Raw genomic sequence first — 18928 nt, forward strand, 5'->3', positions numbered from 1 at the left:
AAGGAATATGAATGTCAATGAAGTGGCTGACAGAAGAAGTAAATTTAATAACCTTCCCGGTTAAAATCTGTCAGTTTAAACTTTAGACTAATAAAATTTCATAGGATCTGGCCCAAAGGCTATCAACGCTTAGATGTTCAATTGTAGTCTATTCATCTAAGACATCAACAACCATAAGCTTGAGGAATTTTGATTGAAAAATGAGTTCCAAAGTGCATGGTCCTGGGTTACACACCAGATTCCAAAGGTATAACACTGCCAATTACTGAGAAGTAATGTAAACAGAAATAAACCAATTGAGACAATGAAGTAAAAAGAGTAACACCTTTTCCCTGGAGGCTCAACTTTCAGCTCAACTAGCTTATAATTTCCAAAAGTATGAGGAAGATGTAGACGGTGTTCAGTTAACTGGGAAATGATGCTCTGCACATATACAGGATTAATTAGGTTTTAATACCAATTACAATTGATCAACTACATTATTCTATGCAGTTTCTTTTCATAATGCCAGAAAAAAATATTACCATCGCTGATGAATTAGAAATGTAATTTGCCGATCCTGCCGGAAATATGGCCCACCTTATTAGGGAATCATTTCCTTTGCTAGTAAAATTCAATAAATGGACCTGTAACCATTGATCCAGAGTTATTATGTCAGGATGAAGTTTGACACCCAAGAAAGAAAAAAAAACATATATCAAGCTGCCACAATAGCACCACTTCAGCCAGTGAACATTCATGACAATCAGAAATGTTGTCACAAAGAATAAGACATAATATACTCTTACCTGTGAATTATTAATTTCTAACTCCTTGGCAATGACATCTGCTAGTTCTGGGAGGTGAGGAACCAAGTCTGAGTATTTGACACTCAACGACATATCGAACATTATAAGCCCAACTTGGAATTTGTCTGAGCATCAAAATGTAGTGAGGAAACTTCATCAGGAAGTAAAGCTATTCAAACTGCTAAATATAAGGATAAAATTGGGAATCCAAAGTACTGACTAACTAACAAGAATGTCCTAACTAACAAGAATCAAAGATCTGCTGCTAAAATGAAATCAGAAAAGGAACGGTTACAAATAGTTGGAAGGTCAGAAAAATAATTAAGGACCAAGAGAATATTATATTATATGCTCTTTGACTGATTAGAACATGGTTTCAAAAATCAGATTGGGATCAGTGGAATCGGCCAACCCCGATTCCTACAACCAATTTTGGGATTGGCTATTTTTCCTTCTTTTAGTCAGTAAAATAGCAGATAATCAATGAAACTTATCTCTAGTAGCAATATCTAGAAGTGTTTTGAGTAAAAAATTCTAAAAAATCAGAGATTTGTGGAAATCTTGCTTCTTCCTCCCGTCCCCAATTTCAAGGGCTCTAGCCAATTCCAGCCAATTTTGGGCCAATTCCAATCCAAATCAGAATCAACGGAGGCCGATCCCATGTCCAATTCCGGGTTTTTAAACCTTGGATTATACCACCTTATCTTAGTGGAAACATCACTTGCATGCTTACCAAAGAAAGGAAAAAGAATATGGAAGTACTATAGAGATTCACTTTCACCACAATGCCCTTTAAGTTTTAGGATTTTATGCAAAGGAGATAGCTATCAATAGTCCAACATCCTTTTTTGTTAAGTTAAACAACACAAGTTTTTTCCTATAGGATACCTTATTGTATCTGGCAAAGTTTGGAAGAATTAGCCATAGAATACAAATAGAAAAAGACAAGAAACAAAAGTTCATCTTTATAATTATCAAGAAGAAACCACACATGGATCATGATCTAGAAATTCAACCTGTTTGACACCAGTTCAGGATACAAGATATAAGACATGGCCAGACACAGTTAGCAAATCAATACTTGCTCATCCAACTTTGATCAACAATATTTCTTTCAAATAATATCAATCAGGTGCTACAGACTAGGAGACAAAGTTGCAGATGGGTACATCACAAAAATTAGAGTCACCATACCAATCATCTTACTCAATACCCATATGCAAAAGTAGTGAGAAAGGTGACAAGGGATCAACTTGCCTCAAGTATTAAAAGGTCTTGCTGTAACCCTTTAAAATTTTAGCTGTTAAATAGGATAAGAGCTTTGACAAGTTCAGGCAGAATTTCAGTCCTGTGACAATTATTTTTGCCATCCATGGTGGACGTGCTGCCCAAGAAAACCACTCCCAACAGTGGGTGCCTGGTCAAGGAAACTGAGCAGTCACTGAATACTGGAATTTGGAACAGCTTGGGCTATAAATAACGAACAACCTCCAAAGCTAGTTAGCAACTATCTATGGCATCAGCGGCTCATTCATAGTTGTCATGGCGCTTAAGTAACCCAAGGCGTTGGAGGGGCCTGGACACAAGGCGACCAAGGGTCCCGGATGGCTAGGCACCGTCTTGACAACTATTGCACAATTATATGCCCCATTAACAAGATCTCTGTTTCTTCATTTGTCGGAACTAAAAAATTTCATGCTCAGAGATGCAATTGGCTGCAGGATAAGATTTGGCCTGGTCGGTCACAGTGTCACACCAAACCCAGTACATAGGACATTTGAGATCAACAGGAAAATAATTAAGAAATAAAGACCAAGCTTTACTTGTTTTCAGTGTGCATTGCAGCTGTGTTGGTGGCTCGGACTCAACTCTATGGATATCGTTTATGGCAACTAGGCAATGCTCAGGTCACAGGAGTTGCTTCCAGAATGCAGATGTAATTTTGTATTAGCTGACCTAAGAAATTGGTTTAACGCTTTACACAAAGAACTTAAGAAATTCTGACCATGCCAACCTTAAGGGGTGTCAATAAGAAAATCACTCTATGGCAAACATTAGACGTGATTGGAGGCTGTTTTTATCCAGTCCTTTTGTTTAGCCTCCAACTTGGAGGCTTTGTGGGGCCTCTCAGTAAAATTTCACTCTGACTTGCCAAAACAAAAACAAAAGAAATGATTGATAGTACATTGAATAAGCAATAACAAACAAACAAGATTAGAATTACACAACATATAATAGTTTGAGAAAGAAGCACATTATTATTCTTTTGCACTCACAGGACCAAAATGGCAACGCCTTTTCATCCATAACCAAGAATGGTCCAATTTGAGAGAGAACTAAAGAAATGGTCCACAAGAAAAGAACAGAAAACGGTAATGCCTCGCATGCTTGTGAACTCTTAATGATCGATTTGGATCTCTTAAATGCATTTCCGAATATTAAAATGAAATTTATTAATGAAAATCGAATCCAACAGGTAAAGGGTTTAGTTTTGAAGAAAGCAGCATAAAGGCCTCTTGCAGCTTAACGTACATGGGATGATATGATGGTCCAATGATCCACTTGGGGCAATGGCAGGTGGCATTCCTGGAGCTGAATTCCCACTATCAGAAGTTGAAGGCGGTGGTGAAGATAAGCCAGATATATTAAGCCTTTCCCACAATTCTGAACAATTAGTTTTCCAGAAACCAATCTTTTGATGCTCACGATCGTAAGTTACAAGAGTATTGCGGACAATGATTCCTGTTAGAGAAAGATATTCCTTGAGAAAAACAAAATCAGAAAAAATTTCACTTAACCATGAATCCATCATAGATGACAAGAACTAAGAGCTACATTATTCAGTGCACATACAGAGAAGATTCAACTTGCTTACTATATTGCTCTGGGAGTCATAAACATACCTCCCAAAAGAGTTGTTGGATCCTTTCCATTTTGGAAAATTCCCAGGCAATATGCACCACGAACCTTTGAATGCTTTATAATAAGATGGAAAAACAAAATCATAGAGAAAACATCGGAAAAGATATATCAAGTCAGCTACAGCACAGACAACATGTAGGTGTAATGCAGAAAATAAATTTCACAACAACCAGAGGCTTAACGCTTCCTCAATAAATGCATATAAAGCTGTGTAGTCATGTTACCCGGAACAAGTAGTTTTCTGGAGCCAGGGACAACTTTTGTCCTTCATCAAAGACCAAGTCAACTTCTGGAAAGGTCTTTGAGAGTTCGGAGACATCCCTGAGGCAAAAGTGAAATGGGACTATTACTCATTGCACAGAGGGCAATACCAAGCATGATATTTTCATGACATCAAATGTATATGTTACAATATAGGAAATACCTTCCAGCACCAGAAAAGCAAATATCATTATAAGTTGGGTCAGGTCCACGAATTTGTTTGAGGTTGTGAAGTTTCTTCATAACCTGCAAATTTGCACAAGATAGCCATATATATGATCACTTAATACAACATACAGTATAGAGAAGTAAGTTAATTGAATAGGTGTCCTTAAAAAACAATAAAAAGAGCAAAACCAAAAGGGTGGGGGGGGGAAATGAAATTGAAAGTGAAAGAAAGAAAATGTTAAAATCAAGATACAACTGAGAAACCAATATCGGTTCCCTTGTCATCTCTAGTAAAACTTGGTACACTCGTGCGAAAGGTCTCTCCTGTTAAGAACATTAGCAATTGGGAAATCTAAAAGTAATCAGCAAGTTATTTACCAACAAAGAAACTCAACTTGATTCAGTCTCATCCCAAACATTAGCCACTTGGAGTCAATTTATCAGAAAAGGGAAACGTATTCAGTCTCATCCCAAACATTAGCCACTTGGAGTCAATTTATCAGAAAAGGGAAACGGGCCCCCCGGGGGGGGGGGGTTGTGTGGAACAGTGTCTGAGCAACAATTTATTATTTTTCATTATTTTTTATGTACAATCATGTGAATATGTTCCAAAAATTGTTTGGGGAAAAGAGAACCTGAATTTGGGTTTAGGGTGCTTTGGAATTACAAACATAATAAACGGATATGGCCTCAGAATTTTTGCTTAAGATGTTTCCACCCTGGAAATGCATCAGTGAGAAAATCTTGCAACTTCACATTTAAAAAGGATAAGACAAGTGACAGTAACAAGAAGATATTGTAGGTGTAAACTCCTTTAAGGTGAAAAGAATACAAGCAAAATGGAAACTCCTTAAAATTGAAGAACAGAACAGATCATGTGCGTTTGTCGTAAGACCGGCTATGTTGTATGGGGCAGAATGTTGGGCTATCAAGAAGCATAACACAGATAAGTTGAGTGTAGCAGAAATGTGGATGTTGAGATGGATGTGTGGCAAAACTAGGAGAGATAGAATGAGGAATGACAGGGTACGAGCTGAGGAGGGAGTGGCCTAATTCAGAAAAAGCTTCAATAATGTCGTTTAATGTGGTATGGCCATGTTCAGAGGAGGCTCTGGGATGCTCCAGTACGGAGGAGTGATTAGATCCAATGGGAAGGAAATAGAAGAGCTAGGGGCAGATCTAAAATGACCATTGATAAGTTGGTAAGGAAAGACAAGTAGAAGCTAGGTCTTGACCCTAGTATGACAACAAACAGATCTATTCGAAGGGCAAAGATCCGTTGCCGACTGTGTTTAGATGGGATGGCCCAGAGGTATTGCATTGCCTTGTTTCATTTCTTTTCTTTATCTTTTCCCCTTTTCCCTCTTCTTTCTTTTAACTTTTTCTTTGACAGGGCCATGTAGCCGACCCCATTTAGTTGGGAAAAGGTTGAACTGTTGTTTGTTGTTTGTTGTTTGTTTGTTTGTACCTCTTATTTGTATAAAAAATAATGATTTCTTTGGAAGACATGTTCTCTAGTAGATGGAAAAACAAATAAACACCAAAACAAGATATCCAAGAATTAATTTTGCTTGTAAACCATTTCAATGGACACTACTCCAGTGGTTGAAGGAAAAAGATCAGATGAGAAAAACCAAATCTCAATGTGATGCAGATTAATCACCAAAATAGGCTTGTTTTATTAGGAATAAGCCTAGGGTTGGGTTCCATACATGTTAGGCCTTTGATCCCATATGTTTTGAGTGTAATAGACCACTTTTATAGGTCTAAAAGGGGGGCTCTAAGATTGAGTACGGGATTACTAGTTAGTTTCCATTTTCATTAGTTTCCTTTTTAGTTGGGCTTGATTTAGTTATATTTGTTTCTTTAGGAGTCAAGTTGTTAATTGAGTCAAGTCATTAGTAGTTAGTTTCCTTTTTCAACTAGTTTCTAATTTCAGTTAGTTTCGAATTTCAGTTTTTAGTAACTATTGTATTAGGAGAATATTTGGTTTCCTTTTTGAGGAACCTTCTATTTTATAATTCCCTCACTCATCATTATTATAAATAAAGGAGAGCTCTCATCATAGAGAGACGATTTGAATTTAAAAGAAAACTCTCTTGTTGCTGCCGCTGGGTATCAATGGTGGTTCCTTATGTTTGATCAAGGCCTAGGGATTGGTGTTTGATCCAATCGACACTCTGCGGCAAGAAGTCCGAGTGGGTTGCTATTATTTTCTGGTTTTCTTTAGTGGATTATCTTCTCCAGCAAAACAGGTAAGTAATCTGAATTTTCTGCAGAAATTTCTAGGTTAAGCTCTTTGTTTCCTATTCTGTCGACCTAGTCTATTTGGAGTTCTGGCCACCCGATGGCTTTGAGTTTCTGGTCGAGTGTTACCCTTGCTGTATGGAAGACTCGATCCAATTTTTAGAGTAATCTGATCAGGGAGTTGTTAGTTATAGAAATTATTCCTATTCTGGCCGATTGGAGTTTTTGCCCAGAACTGCTGTCTGATCTGTGTTGGATGTGGAGGTTGAATGCTGCCCTTACTCTCCAATGGATTGGACCATTTAACTGGTGATCTGAGTTTATAATATGCTATCTAATATTATGCTATAGACTTTTCTGAAGCTATTGGGATCGACTGCAAGTCTCCAGAACCTGCAGTCTCAGATTTATTAATATACTGTTGTCTTAGGACTGTGGATCATTATTCTTGTTGATTCGGACCTCTAAGAGTCATATGAAGCTCCTGGTTATGTTTATTTAATTACTGCTGTTCTATCCTAATCAATACTGCTGGACTGAGATCGATGAACTAATGATTTATTATTGCTTTTGCTGATTTATTATTGCTGGTATATTGGGTTCTTGGTTGTTCTTTGGTTTACAAGATCCTATTGTTTGAGTCTAGTTTGACTTGTCAAATCTATTCCTACATTACAATGAAGAGACCATCAAGATAAATCCATGAAAATCATGTTGCCTCTGAAAAATGAAACCAAGCAGCAGAAGCAGGGGGGAAATGTCAGATAACTCTATGATTATATTAGAAATGCACAGAATTATGACTCCTAGGAATACAAATATCCTTGCAGAAGTCCCAAAGAAAAGACAAGTATAGTTGTTTCAACTAGTGATATCAAGAATATGAAGGCACAACATTTTTGTATGCTGGAAGAAAGCAGTTTAGATTCCCAAATATTGCACTAGAATAGATAGGCGATTTATTGAACAATCATGTACATCCAAAAGTTGCTCTGATTTGATACAACATGGGTCATCCTCTTGTGAGAGGATTGATACCCTAGTTGGGAACTACAAAAGAAGAATAAGACGAAGGATATGATTGGAAAGCTCATTCAAATAGTTTCCAATTATGCACTAAGCCTAACATTTTATGGAAGCTTATTCAGTTAGTCATTAATTAACAGGAAGCCAAATATTACATGGAGATGATTTGATGTTACAACCGAGTACTAGAAAGGCTACACATGCATGATGGGATTAAATGAATGGCTGCAATAGGAAGTGATTGTGCTTCCTTGCTTGGGTTATGCAAATTCCATTCTATATAAGCCAAAAGATGTTTGTTGGCTCAACAACAACAACAACAGCCTTTTCCCAACATTTGTTGACTACAACACATCTTAGCCTTATCCCAACTAAATGGGGTCGGCTATTTGTTGACTCCAACCATGTAAACTGAACTCATCTCAAGTGAACTCAAAGCCACCTAAAGGGTCAGCTCCAAAAATCCTATTTTACAACTCAGCTCTATTAAATTCACATTTGTTGTTAATCAAGAACCACGTGAGCTTAACCAAATCCCAAAATAGCCCCCACACTGACCTACTCTTAACCACTAAATCCTCATACTTGCAGCCCTAAATTCTACTCCTTTAGCCTGACTAATGCATTAACTTAGGCAGGTCATTAGTCCAGAAGAGAAAATAGTGGAACTGAAAATTGCATTGTACTGATTCACAGGGTTTAATTAGAAATAATTGGGGGGAACAAAGAAAGCATCAATTCATCGTTCAAATCTGTATCCATGCTATGTCTCATGCAAATACCATGCACAGTACAATCAGATTTAAGTGTATGACCACCTCTTTTTCTCAATCTCATGTGCATTAGCCATTAATTGTACTAAGGTTATAACATATTGAATTCATATGTTAAATGTCATGAATCATACCAACCACTTCCTACCCATTGGTATGCATCCCCCCGAGAGAGAGAGAGAGAAAGAGAGGCCATTAGTGTCATTAAACTAAAGTTCTGGACTATTTGCCCATATTTTGAGCTCTTTCTTTTTATTTTTATCTGAGGCAGGAAAGATATTGGTCAAAACATGACAAACATATAACAGGTATACCAATCTCAACAAGGTATATCAAGCGTCATTCAATAACAAAGCATATCCATTTATTCAATTTTTAAGAACAAGAACTAGCAAAAAGTAAGGGGAGAAAATCCAAGAAAAAATCTTACAGCATTCTTGAATGCTACAAATGCTGTTTCTGGTAAGTAAGCATATGTGGTACCACTATCGAGCACGGTTCCATGCTTTCCATCGAAGACACTTGGGTTTAATTGCAATGACTCTCCCGCCACATGTATTTCCTTCATCTGAATATTGTAATATGGACTGTTTCCATCCCGAGACTAGAGTAAATGTGTGAGATGTAACAAATGTATTTGTTAGGGAATCAGCATTTATAGCTTTCCTAAGTAAAGTACAATCCATTTATACCTGCGGACAGGATCTGAAGATGAAAAGACCATGTCAGTTGGAGGAGTAATTCCCCCAAGAACCATAGCACCACCACCAACATCCATTCCACCATAACATAGTGAAAATGAATCACTAATTACACCCTTCTCAACAAGTTGATCCACAATACTAAGCTCTCCACGGCCCAATCCCATGATGCCATCAGCATGTTGGCTGTAAAGATCACCAGTTTCCAAATTTTCACAACCAAAAACAGCACGCTGGGGCACAAGTTCACTTTCATTGCCAAAGGATATAACATCATCACCAAGAACGCCACTGCTAGAGCTCATCTCAGCATACTGTCTCTCATAAATGCATTGCCTCCTGTCTGAGTCACAATTACAACCCACATTGCACTTTAAAGGTTGGTAAGTGCTAGACAAATCTGGTTGGAATCTTGGGTCCTAGATGACAACAAAAAATTAGTATTTCAAAAGGAGAGGAAATAATAAAAAAACAACAATTGTGAAATATGCTATCTTCATAAATATCAAAATTCAACTCAACAACTGTTAGTTTGGATATGTATGCTTAGAAAAAAGAAAAGGAAGATTTTCGTTATATATACCAAAAGAACAAATAGTAAACTACATCGCCTAGCCAAGCCGGTCTACGATTCACCAAGTCTTATGCCCAGGCCCAATTTTGACCAGCATCCACTAATCTACTTCAAAGTTTCTACTTTAAACCTTCAAATTTCTTTAGTTGAGCATCCATATCTCTCTCATAGTTACATAGCTGATTTCTTCATTTAAAAAAAGGGGTGTGGGACACAACAAGGCAAGTTTCTCTATCACTTACAATTTATAAATATGTTTGGATTTATCTGATCTGTAAAATTTTTCCATTCCTCTGATTATGTCACAATCACTAAATAGCAGATGACGGAAATAAACAGGCCCAAATATAATCTGTGAAATCTGAATGCTGGATTTGTTAGATAAACAAGAAAATATCTCCTGTATCGCACATCTAGATAACATAGTGTTTGTCTTATCAACAAGGCAAGAAGAATATAGGCTTCGGAATTAAAATATATAAAAGTAAGCTGGTTGAAAAAAACAGTGCAACTTTAAAAAGGATAGGTGGAGAAAATTACTGATGACTAAGAGATTCCTCAACTAGCTTTTTTTTCAATTACCTTGGTTAAACCATCCATGAGGAACTGATTGAAGAAGATGTAACATATAGAATCAAAATTTTGTGGACAAAATGGAGAGGCACCATGTGATGGCATACCTATCAAACTAGAGGGGTCAAATCTTGTAAGACTGCTAAAAGACCAGCTATATTCAGAAACAGGCCCCCAAAAATGAGTGCAGCTGACACATGGTCGATGAGTATTGAATAGGAAGGGGAGGAGGCCGGAATTGTGAATGAATGTAATGATGGGTGACGTAATACTGTAATTGAGGAAGCTCAAAACAGTACCAGGGTAGGATCTTTTCTCAGAGAATAGGGAATTCTAGATATGGAGAATAGGATATTACTAAAATTTGTTGAAAGATGAAAATGATGGAACAATAAACAATAAAATAACACCCGGGCTTCACACCGCAAGGTGGATCGACTGGATCAAACACCAACCTATCTGGATCAAACACAAGGGATTTCTTGAGCAAACACAAGAGATTATTGATCAAACACAAGAAGAGAGTTGCATAAGCAAATTTTGTTTTAAATTCTGAGTTGTCCTTGAATGCTTACAATTGATCCCTATTTATAGGACCAACTCAACAAAACATTACATACCCAACTTCCAACTAATAATAGTAGAAAGTCTTCACTTATTAAAGTTTGGGTCGGAAAGTCTTCACCTTCCAACTACTAAAGTTGGAAAAGTCTTCACCTACCAACTACCAAAAGTGAAAAAATCCTCACCTCTTCAAGTGGGAATAGGAAAGTCTTCACCCCCCCAATTACCAAAGGTGGAAAAGTCTTCACCTACCAACTACCAAAGGTGGAAAAATCATTACCTCTTAAAGTTGGTATGGGAAAGTCTTCACCCACCATTACTTACAAAAGTAAAAAGTAAAAGTGAAAGTACCTTCTAAGCACTTATTGACCCTATGACTGGTTCAACTAATGAACCAAACCACTATTAGACCAAAACATGTAAACCAGAGTAACTAATCCCATATGCGTACCTATTACCCATGGTTTAGGCTCATTAAACTATTAAACTGGCCTATTACATTAAAAACCCTTGGACTAAAGGCCCAACATGCATACAACCCAACCATAGGCTTATTCCTAAGAAAACAAGTCGATTTTAGTGATAAATCTGCATCAATGGGGCTAAGGGATAATGTCAATAGCTTAGTAAGGGAGAAAGAAACTGAGAGGGTATGCACTTGATAAACTCAAATTTTCGAATGACATCTATGTAGTTGACCAGAGCAGTAGAAATAAAGCTCAACCAACAAGGACTATGACAATGATCATACATTACAATTTTGAAATATAAAAAATTCAAGCTTGGAAGTCACCCACAGGGATAAACATTACTCTCTAAATCAAAGTTACCTGATGTTTGCCACACTGTTCGCAAGTAGAGCATGGAACATATGTAACAGTACTCCCCGAATCAACAATAAGAGCAAACTCCTGAGGAGGTGTTCCGATCCAAAGGCGGGTGGTATAGTAGCTGCTCAGGTAAAGACCAACGAAACAATCTTAAATCAATATATACACAAAATCAAAACTTAAGCTAACAAATAAGAGAGATGAAAAACGGAGGTACGAAATAGAAGGAAGAAGTGAAAGTCAACCCATTCATAAGGAGATCGTCATAAAGCCGCATCCGGGCATTAGGGTTCTGAGGCCCAGCTTTCAGCAGCTGTCGACGGAAATTCCCCTCAAAAGACTGCCGAGACGAATTGGGGGAGGAAAGGAAGAGCGGCAAAATCATTGGCTGACCACCGCGGCGGCCGATGTTGCCCGGTGAACGTATGACACTATTGGGATCTGCGGAAGCCTCTAGCGCAGATGCAAAAACGATGAAGGGATCGATTCCATTAGACGCCACAACGAGAAACGCGTATAGGACCCAAAACCATGCCGGTGCCATGGTCGTTGGCTCGGGTATCCCCTTGAGATCAAAACCGAAACTGCAGTTGAACGAGATCAACTGATCTAAGTGGTAATCATATAGTCTGACTGATCCGAAGACGATGAGTGCCCATGACAGAATAGAGCGAAGCTCTCGCCTTCATGGATAGAGAGAGAGAGAGATAGAGAGAGAACCGGAACTTTGGAAGTCGATGCTTTCAAATGATTAAGCTTTTCTACCTTCCGCACTTTCAATTGCTTCAGATCGACACAAGGCCTTGGGCCGTCAGTTCTGATCTGGAAGTCTCGAACCGATAAACCAAATCGAAAGCAGCCATTTGAAATCGAATTGAACCATTGATTATTGGCTCAACGGTTCGTTTTTTATTCTAGTAATTAATGAAAAATCCTCACTTTTCATGCTAATTAAATAGTTAATCCCATCGATTAACTATTGGGAAACTGGTAGCATGGCCCCTGCCTAGACCAAGGTGTGCGCAAAATTATAAAACCTAAGAGCGTTGATGCCCCTACGTATGTTATCATTGGCCTAATACTGATGCAAGGGTTATGCAACTAAGTAGTGTTCATTTTTACCCTTAAATATTATAAGAGAAAATAATGTTGCATAGTATATTTTACACAGTAAGACAAGAAATATAATTGAAATATTAAAATATTCTTTAGGGTAGAGGCTCATTGCCGAGTCATGTATCCTTAAAGGAAACCACCTATTGAGACAACATTATTTTTCCTTATTCCTTATCAAGAAAGAAAATTTAGACAAAGAGAGGTTTTTATACTTCACTTTTCTATCCCTTGTTATCTCTTCCTCTCTCGCTATCTCATCTCTTGTTGTTAAGCTTATATTGAATTGATGCCACAATGCTATGCATGTAGTGGTTATGCAATCCTGGTGGAAATTGATTTGATTTTGGTTTACGTTGGTTACATTTTGAACCGATCTGATAAACCAAATCCAAATCATATTACTCCCAACATAAGAAATATTTTGCAGAAATTCGTTACTCATGGTTCATGGAATCACATGAAAAACACTTTCCATTAGAATACCCTCTAATCGTATATAATTACAAGGAGAAAGAACCCCACACTTTTGGAAACAAAGGTTGTGTCTGGATATTCCTATGCCAGACCAACAGGTTTTTTTTCCCATAATCACTAGTCAATGAAAAAAGAATGCTATATGATCGTGTGAACCCCGTGCCCAGACTATCCATTGATGTCCTTGTGCACCATTTGATTTGGCCACGCACTGGTGTAGGGACCACGCCCATTTTCAAACCTTCCGCTTTATGGGTGTTGGTCCCCTTCCGGCCATGCGTGTCCTTCCGTCGATGCGTAGCAATCCCCATTCATGGCCCTATAGGCTATAGTTTGCTCCGGCTCTCTCTCTCCATTTTCACCCCCACCTGTCTTGGCCAAGGCAAAAATCCTCTCCCACCTGTCTTGGCCATGGCGGAAAACCCTCTCCCATGTCTAAGAAATGCGATTCTCAATAACCTTCCAAATAACCAAAAGAGAATGCAAACAGTGTAGTTGAAGAGGATACGTTCATCGTAGATGAAGATAATGAGAATCGCATTTATCAGATATGGCACAATACTCTGATTTTCTATATCCTTGAAGCTAAGCGCAACCGGAAAGAAGCAGTTATTGAAGCTCTCCGGCAGCGTGGAGTCGAGGAATTTCTGTTCGACGCTAGTAAGTACTTGTTCCACTTCTAACATGCCCTAGACCTTAAAAATGTTTTAGAGGAAGGCCCGTGGTAGGTCTCCCACAATCTTATTTTACTGTGACGGTGGAAGGATTCCATACATTGGGAGTTCCATTAAGTCGAATTCTGGATTTAGTTTCATTCAGTTCCTATCAAGCTTATGTACCTATAGTTCGCCCTTCAGATTGTAACAAAAGTAGGAACCCAATTTAAAGCTATGATCATCCGTCGAGTACTGATTGAGTTGAAAGTTCAGTATATTTGAATCCGAGTAAAAACGATATAGTTAAATCATTGAAGAACTTAGTACTCCTCAAACCCACGAATGGGCGTTACCATTGTTGGAAATAATCATCCAAAACATAGACAACAACATATGTAATTGGTGGAATAGTATACTATATGAACAGTGGACAAACCGAGGTTGATGATGGCAAATTCAAGCACCAAATATTTGCCACAAACCTGAAAATATATGAAGAAACTTAAGGAATATGTGGGGCTGAGTTGTGCCACCGGTCACTCTCCTTAAGACTGTAGATGCTCCCTATGGTGCAAACTGGGATCTTGCTAATCAGCCTCCAAGATAAAACAGCCCTCTAGGACTATCCAATAGTTGTTGCACTCTCTTACTGGGTCACGTCGTGACACTTTGGAGCTGTGCTCAATAGGATATAACAACACAATAAATAGATTAAGCCAAAAGAAAACATGGTTGGGATTATCTAGCAATTGTTGGAGAAATGTGCTTAACCTTCTCTCTATATATATGGGAGAAGAAAATACACCACCAAGGTTTGTCTCCAAAAGACATGCCCAAACACCATGATTTTTTTTTCCATAAGACATGTCTGTTGACCATTATGTTTACCAATAGTCACGATTATTGATCACAATCATGTATTGCATCCTATGGTCAATCGAAGTTTCTGATCTTTATGTGAATCAAATGGTTTTCTTGTAGAAAGAAGCGTGAACAGAAGAAGAGATACCATTGGTCAAGACACATGTAGAAATGGGAAACAAGTGGGTTGAGATCGTAAAGAGGATCCCAGCAAGAACTGCAAATTCAATCAAGAACCAGTGAACTCGACCAAACGTAGGCAGCAGTCATGGTGGGACTGTCAGAAGGCTAGTGTGGACAGAAACAATGGGCATCCAAGTTCTGTGCTAGAAACTACAACAGGAGTACTTGTAAGGTCACTGCAAAAAGCAAGCAGATCATTATCAAGGATGCAGAAGTAACCAACGGAACCATCGCTCTGAATGCCCCTCCTCTGCATGAACACGAAAAATCCCATTGCTTGAAGAAGATTAACCACAATGCATAAAACAGTGGGATTTATCCAGTCAAAGAAACTAATTTAAAGAGTGCTTGGAATGCCCCTCCTTCATTGGATGAACCAGCAGATTTTCGTTGCAGTGCGGAAAACAATGAGATGTTTTCAGATTTTGAACTCCATTACTTGCTCTTATTGCCTTCTCCATATTGCCCTTTTGTGTCTTCTTTGGAAGGCTGATATCTTTGTTTTGAAATTGAAGAATTCTCAATTTAGTAGAAATGAATTTATTGGACTCGATGGAAATATTTCCCCCATATGGTCAATAAAGGTTTGCAATAATACACCAAATACATGAGAGTAAATTCTCGTATATTCTATCAATTTCCATGTGTTGCTTTAGGGTCTACACATGGACCCTTGAAACAGTAAAACAATTACATAATCTTCATTGACATCATTTCGATGAAGCAAATGATATAGTCTTCTTCAGTATTCAATCCAAGGAATGTTCAGGTGTAAATTTTGCATATATGAATGTTTTTATATCCCCATGGTGACCTTATCCTTCACCTTGTGGATTCATGATAGTGATAAATAAAAAGTAAAAGTATTTAGTTTTTGTAGATCCATGAGATCAGTGATATCATTCACGCATACACTCAAAACATGTATATAACTCACGGATGCTAGTCATGCGTTTGCATATATTTCTTTAAGGTGCCGTGTGCTTAGTGGTGACTTCCCGGAACAATGATATCATTCATGGAATGGACAATCCATTGCATGGAAAACATCAGGATACACAGGGTGCTGACATTGATAAAGTAGCTAACGCCCAAGAGAAGGAGCATTAGGAAGATTTTGCTTGAATGCATCAGCACTGCATGGATGTATCATTTACCTTCTCATATATTCCATTGTAGATCTCTTCATGAGTTACAACTGAAGAACTACCACAGTACCACTTATCAGATGGCTCACCTTTCAAAGGTTTTATGAATCTCAAGACATTAAGGCTTGTTTCAATTGGTGTCTCTGATGTGATCCTTGATATTATCATCTTCAACTGTGCATTGTTAGTATTTGAATCTACATCGATGTAAAGGTGTAGAGACACTAAATTTTTTTTACCAGAATATAAGGGTCTTGAAGATTGAGTATTTGCAAGTAAAGGATAGAGAAATTCATGATATGGGTCTAAGAACATTTGTTATTGATAGTTGATACTACATCATGTGGCAAAGGCTTCAAAATCAACATCCTAAACCTTCACCAGCTTTGCATTCGTCATCATGACTTTGAATATTGACTCAATTGGAATTGAAATTATTGAAATTTTCTGCAATTTCCATGTAAGTTTTTCTATTCTTTCCTTGCATGTTTGATATACTCTATCTATTATTGCCTGACTGAACTGTATTGTCTGAATGGTCTGACTCAGAAATTACCTGATCACATATGGAAGAAGGAGAATGCTCAAATAGTGGTGATGAGGATTAGAAAATGCAGGATATGCTGTCAGTATGAGTATATGACCCATGGAATTGAATTTTACGAGCTCATAAAAAAATCTTCCATGTTGATTCTCTTCCTTATCCTTAGCTCCACGAAAATGCTTACGGCTAACAGCTGAAGATATGCAGGATAACCAAGGGCAGGTTTGCTTGAAATATGCATTAATGATGTCTTTATACACTCAGCAGAAGCCCAAGGGAAGTAGAGGAAAAACATGTTACAAGAGAAAATGGATTTTTGTTTCCAAAATGGTGCAGTGCCCAAATCAGTTTTTGAGGAAATCTAGTTTTCATTCGTGATCCCGAGTGACAACTTTGATGAGGATGGCTTGCATGATGATGAACAAGGCTTTCGGTAAATTCCTAAATACTTCCAAAGCTACTGTAAATGCCTCAATAAGTTCTCTTTCTATATTGCAATTTTATTCCTGTTTCCTCTTGACTTTTACTTTCTTTTCCACTGCTCCACTTGCTCCTTATAACATCATACAGTAACAAAAAGGAGTCCTTAAACAACTAGAAGAGGAATCCTTGGACATTTATGGACATTATTTATAGATGTTGGTTGGAAACCTTCCATTGCTTTGCTAGAAAGTCCAGTAGTCCCCCAAAATCTGTAGAGTAAAACTATTTTCTAATAATGGGAGAGGAAGCACACAACAATCAAAATAAAGTTTGTTTTCAGAATCTTTATTTTCTGATTAAATGGGCCAAACCCACATTATTTTCCCACTCATGGAGGCAATAACTAACTACAAAAGGCTCCAACTCTAGAAAGGCAAGCTTCTTTCTTATGCTAGTCATTTGGAGCTCATCAAATCTATGCTCCAATCTATGTACTTATATTGGTCAGGTGTCTTTGTCCTTCCTCATTCCACAATCAAAACTATTGAGTCCCTCCTTTACATCTTACTTTGGAAAGGAATGGGACTCTTCAAAGTTCCTCCATCCTCTTAATTGGGCTTCTGTGTGCCTCCCTAGATCTAAAGGAGGTCTGGGTCTCAGAAGGATCAGAGAGAACAACTCTACGAGCATCCTCAAGATTATGTGGAAGATTGTCTCCAAGCATAATGGCATCTAGGTCTCTTGAGTCTACTCCTCCCTCCTCAGAAACAATTCCCTTTGGACGATCTCTCCTCCCTCTGACGCCTCTTGGTTCTGGCACAAAAATCCTTAGCATCAAGCCTACTGCTTTTGGGACCATTTCCTCTTCCATTGGAGACAGTACCACGACCTCCTTATAGCCGATTCCTGGCATCCTTCAGGAGTGCTCCAATCTTTAGTTAGCCCCAGGATCATTTACTCCTTTGGTTTGGGTAGAAATGACACCATATCATCCATCATCTCGAATGGTGTCTGATCCCCTCCCCCCCTCTCCCCTCTCCCCTCTCCCCTCTCCCCTCCTTGCCAATAACTGGGTTGCCCTACCTTCGATTCCCTATAGTCATCACAAAATTGAGGATAAAATTTCCTAGCTCTTGTCATCCTCAGACAAGTTTAGCTCTTCCTCTGCTTAGGATTTAGTAAGCTCTAGGGATCCCCTTGTCTCTTGGAGTAAGTTTGTCTGGTTTAAAGGCCACATCCCTGCCACAGTTTCACTGCCTGGTGTGCCCTCTCTAACTGCTTCCCCACACAGTCGTTTCTCATCTATCGGCATATTCATGTCTCTCCCTCTTGTTGTCTTAGTTGGAATGGTGATGAAGATGTCATCCATCTTTTTTTCTCTTGCCCTTTTTACTCAATTATCTGGAAGAGGGTCCTTAGAAGCCGCTGGTCTGCAAGAAGAAGAGCTCTCCCCCTTAGTGGCGAGTGGATTTAGGTTGACATGACTTTTGGTGGATCTTTTATTTGTGTTATTGTGGGAAATCGTGCCTTTTGTCCTACCATCAACCACATCTGAATGGAGCAGAATCTTCTTAGATGGACGTCCACTTTAAATCCTTTGATAAGATTTGGAAAGCCATCCATTTTGATGTTAGCTCTAAACTTGCTTCTCTTCACCACTGCAAAGTTAAGGATTCCCCAATGAACGGGCTCATTGTTGTGTCCTGGAGTTTTCCTTCCTCCATCTTGCTCTCTCCCTCCTCCCCATGATGGCTTTGTTCCTTCTTTTGGTTTGTGGTTATTATGCTCCCACTTACCCCAGTGTTGTTCCTCTTCTCTTGGCTAGTTGTTAGCCTTCACCCCCCTTCCCCCCCATTGTATATTCTTTCTTCTCTCTTGGTATTGAATCTTTTATTCATCCAAAAAAAAATTGTGTACCATTGTAAAAGTGACAGATAGAAACGGCATCTTCTATTGAACAAAATCTTATTTGCCTTGGATTAAAATGCAGCTCCCATTTATTTAAACCAAATTCAATGTTTTTAAATTCTAAGTGTCTCAAATACCACTGTTTGAATCATAAAATTCTGTTTTAGTAGTGGTTCACAGAAATTTAA

General features: G+C 38.3%; 1 protein-coding gene and 1 long non-coding RNA gene across 3 annotated transcripts in view; one reads left to right on the forward strand and one right to left on the reverse strand.

Moving 5' to 3' along the window:
• Nucleotides 1-12205, reverse strand: part of LOC122074092 (aspartic proteinase 36-like) — a 15768-nt gene extending 3563 nt beyond the window's left edge. The window contains exons 1-11 of the mRNA XM_042638921.1: nt 11673-12205; nt 11428-11548; nt 8878-9305; nt 8616-8772; nt 4135-4217; nt 3935-4031; nt 3692-3764; nt 3321-3530; nt 789-913; nt 525-626; nt 326-423 (exon numbers count right to left, since the gene is read on the reverse strand). Coding sequence (XP_042494855.1) covers nt 326-423; nt 525-626; nt 789-913; nt 3321-3530; nt 3692-3764; nt 3935-4031; nt 4135-4217; nt 8616-8772; nt 8878-9305; nt 11428-11548; nt 11673-11971 — 1793 coding nt within the window. The 5' untranslated portion in view covers nt 11972-12205. The remainder of the gene's footprint in view (nt 1-325; nt 424-524; nt 627-788; nt 914-3320; nt 3531-3691; nt 3765-3934; nt 4032-4134; nt 4218-8615; nt 8773-8877; nt 9306-11427; nt 11549-11672) is intronic.
• Nucleotides 12206-13164: 959 nt separating this feature from the next.
• The window catches only part of LOC122072953, a 7773-nt gene continuing 2009 nt past the window's right edge, over nt 13165-18928 (forward strand). Inside the window, exons 1-2 of one of the 2 annotated variants that reach the window (XR_006138613.1) lie at nt 13165-13677; nt 14655-16842. This is a non-coding gene — a long non-coding RNA (uncharacterized LOC122072953). The remainder of the gene's footprint in view (nt 13678-14654; nt 16843-18928) is intronic. The other variant, XR_006138614.1, reaches the window with a different exon arrangement.

This window comes from Macadamia integrifolia, chromosome 3, assembly GCF_013358625.1.
Source record: "Macadamia integrifolia cultivar HAES 741 chromosome 3, SCU_Mint_v3, whole genome shotgun sequence".
Classification (NCBI taxonomy): Eukaryota; Viridiplantae; Streptophyta; class Magnoliopsida; order Proteales; family Proteaceae; genus Macadamia; species Macadamia integrifolia.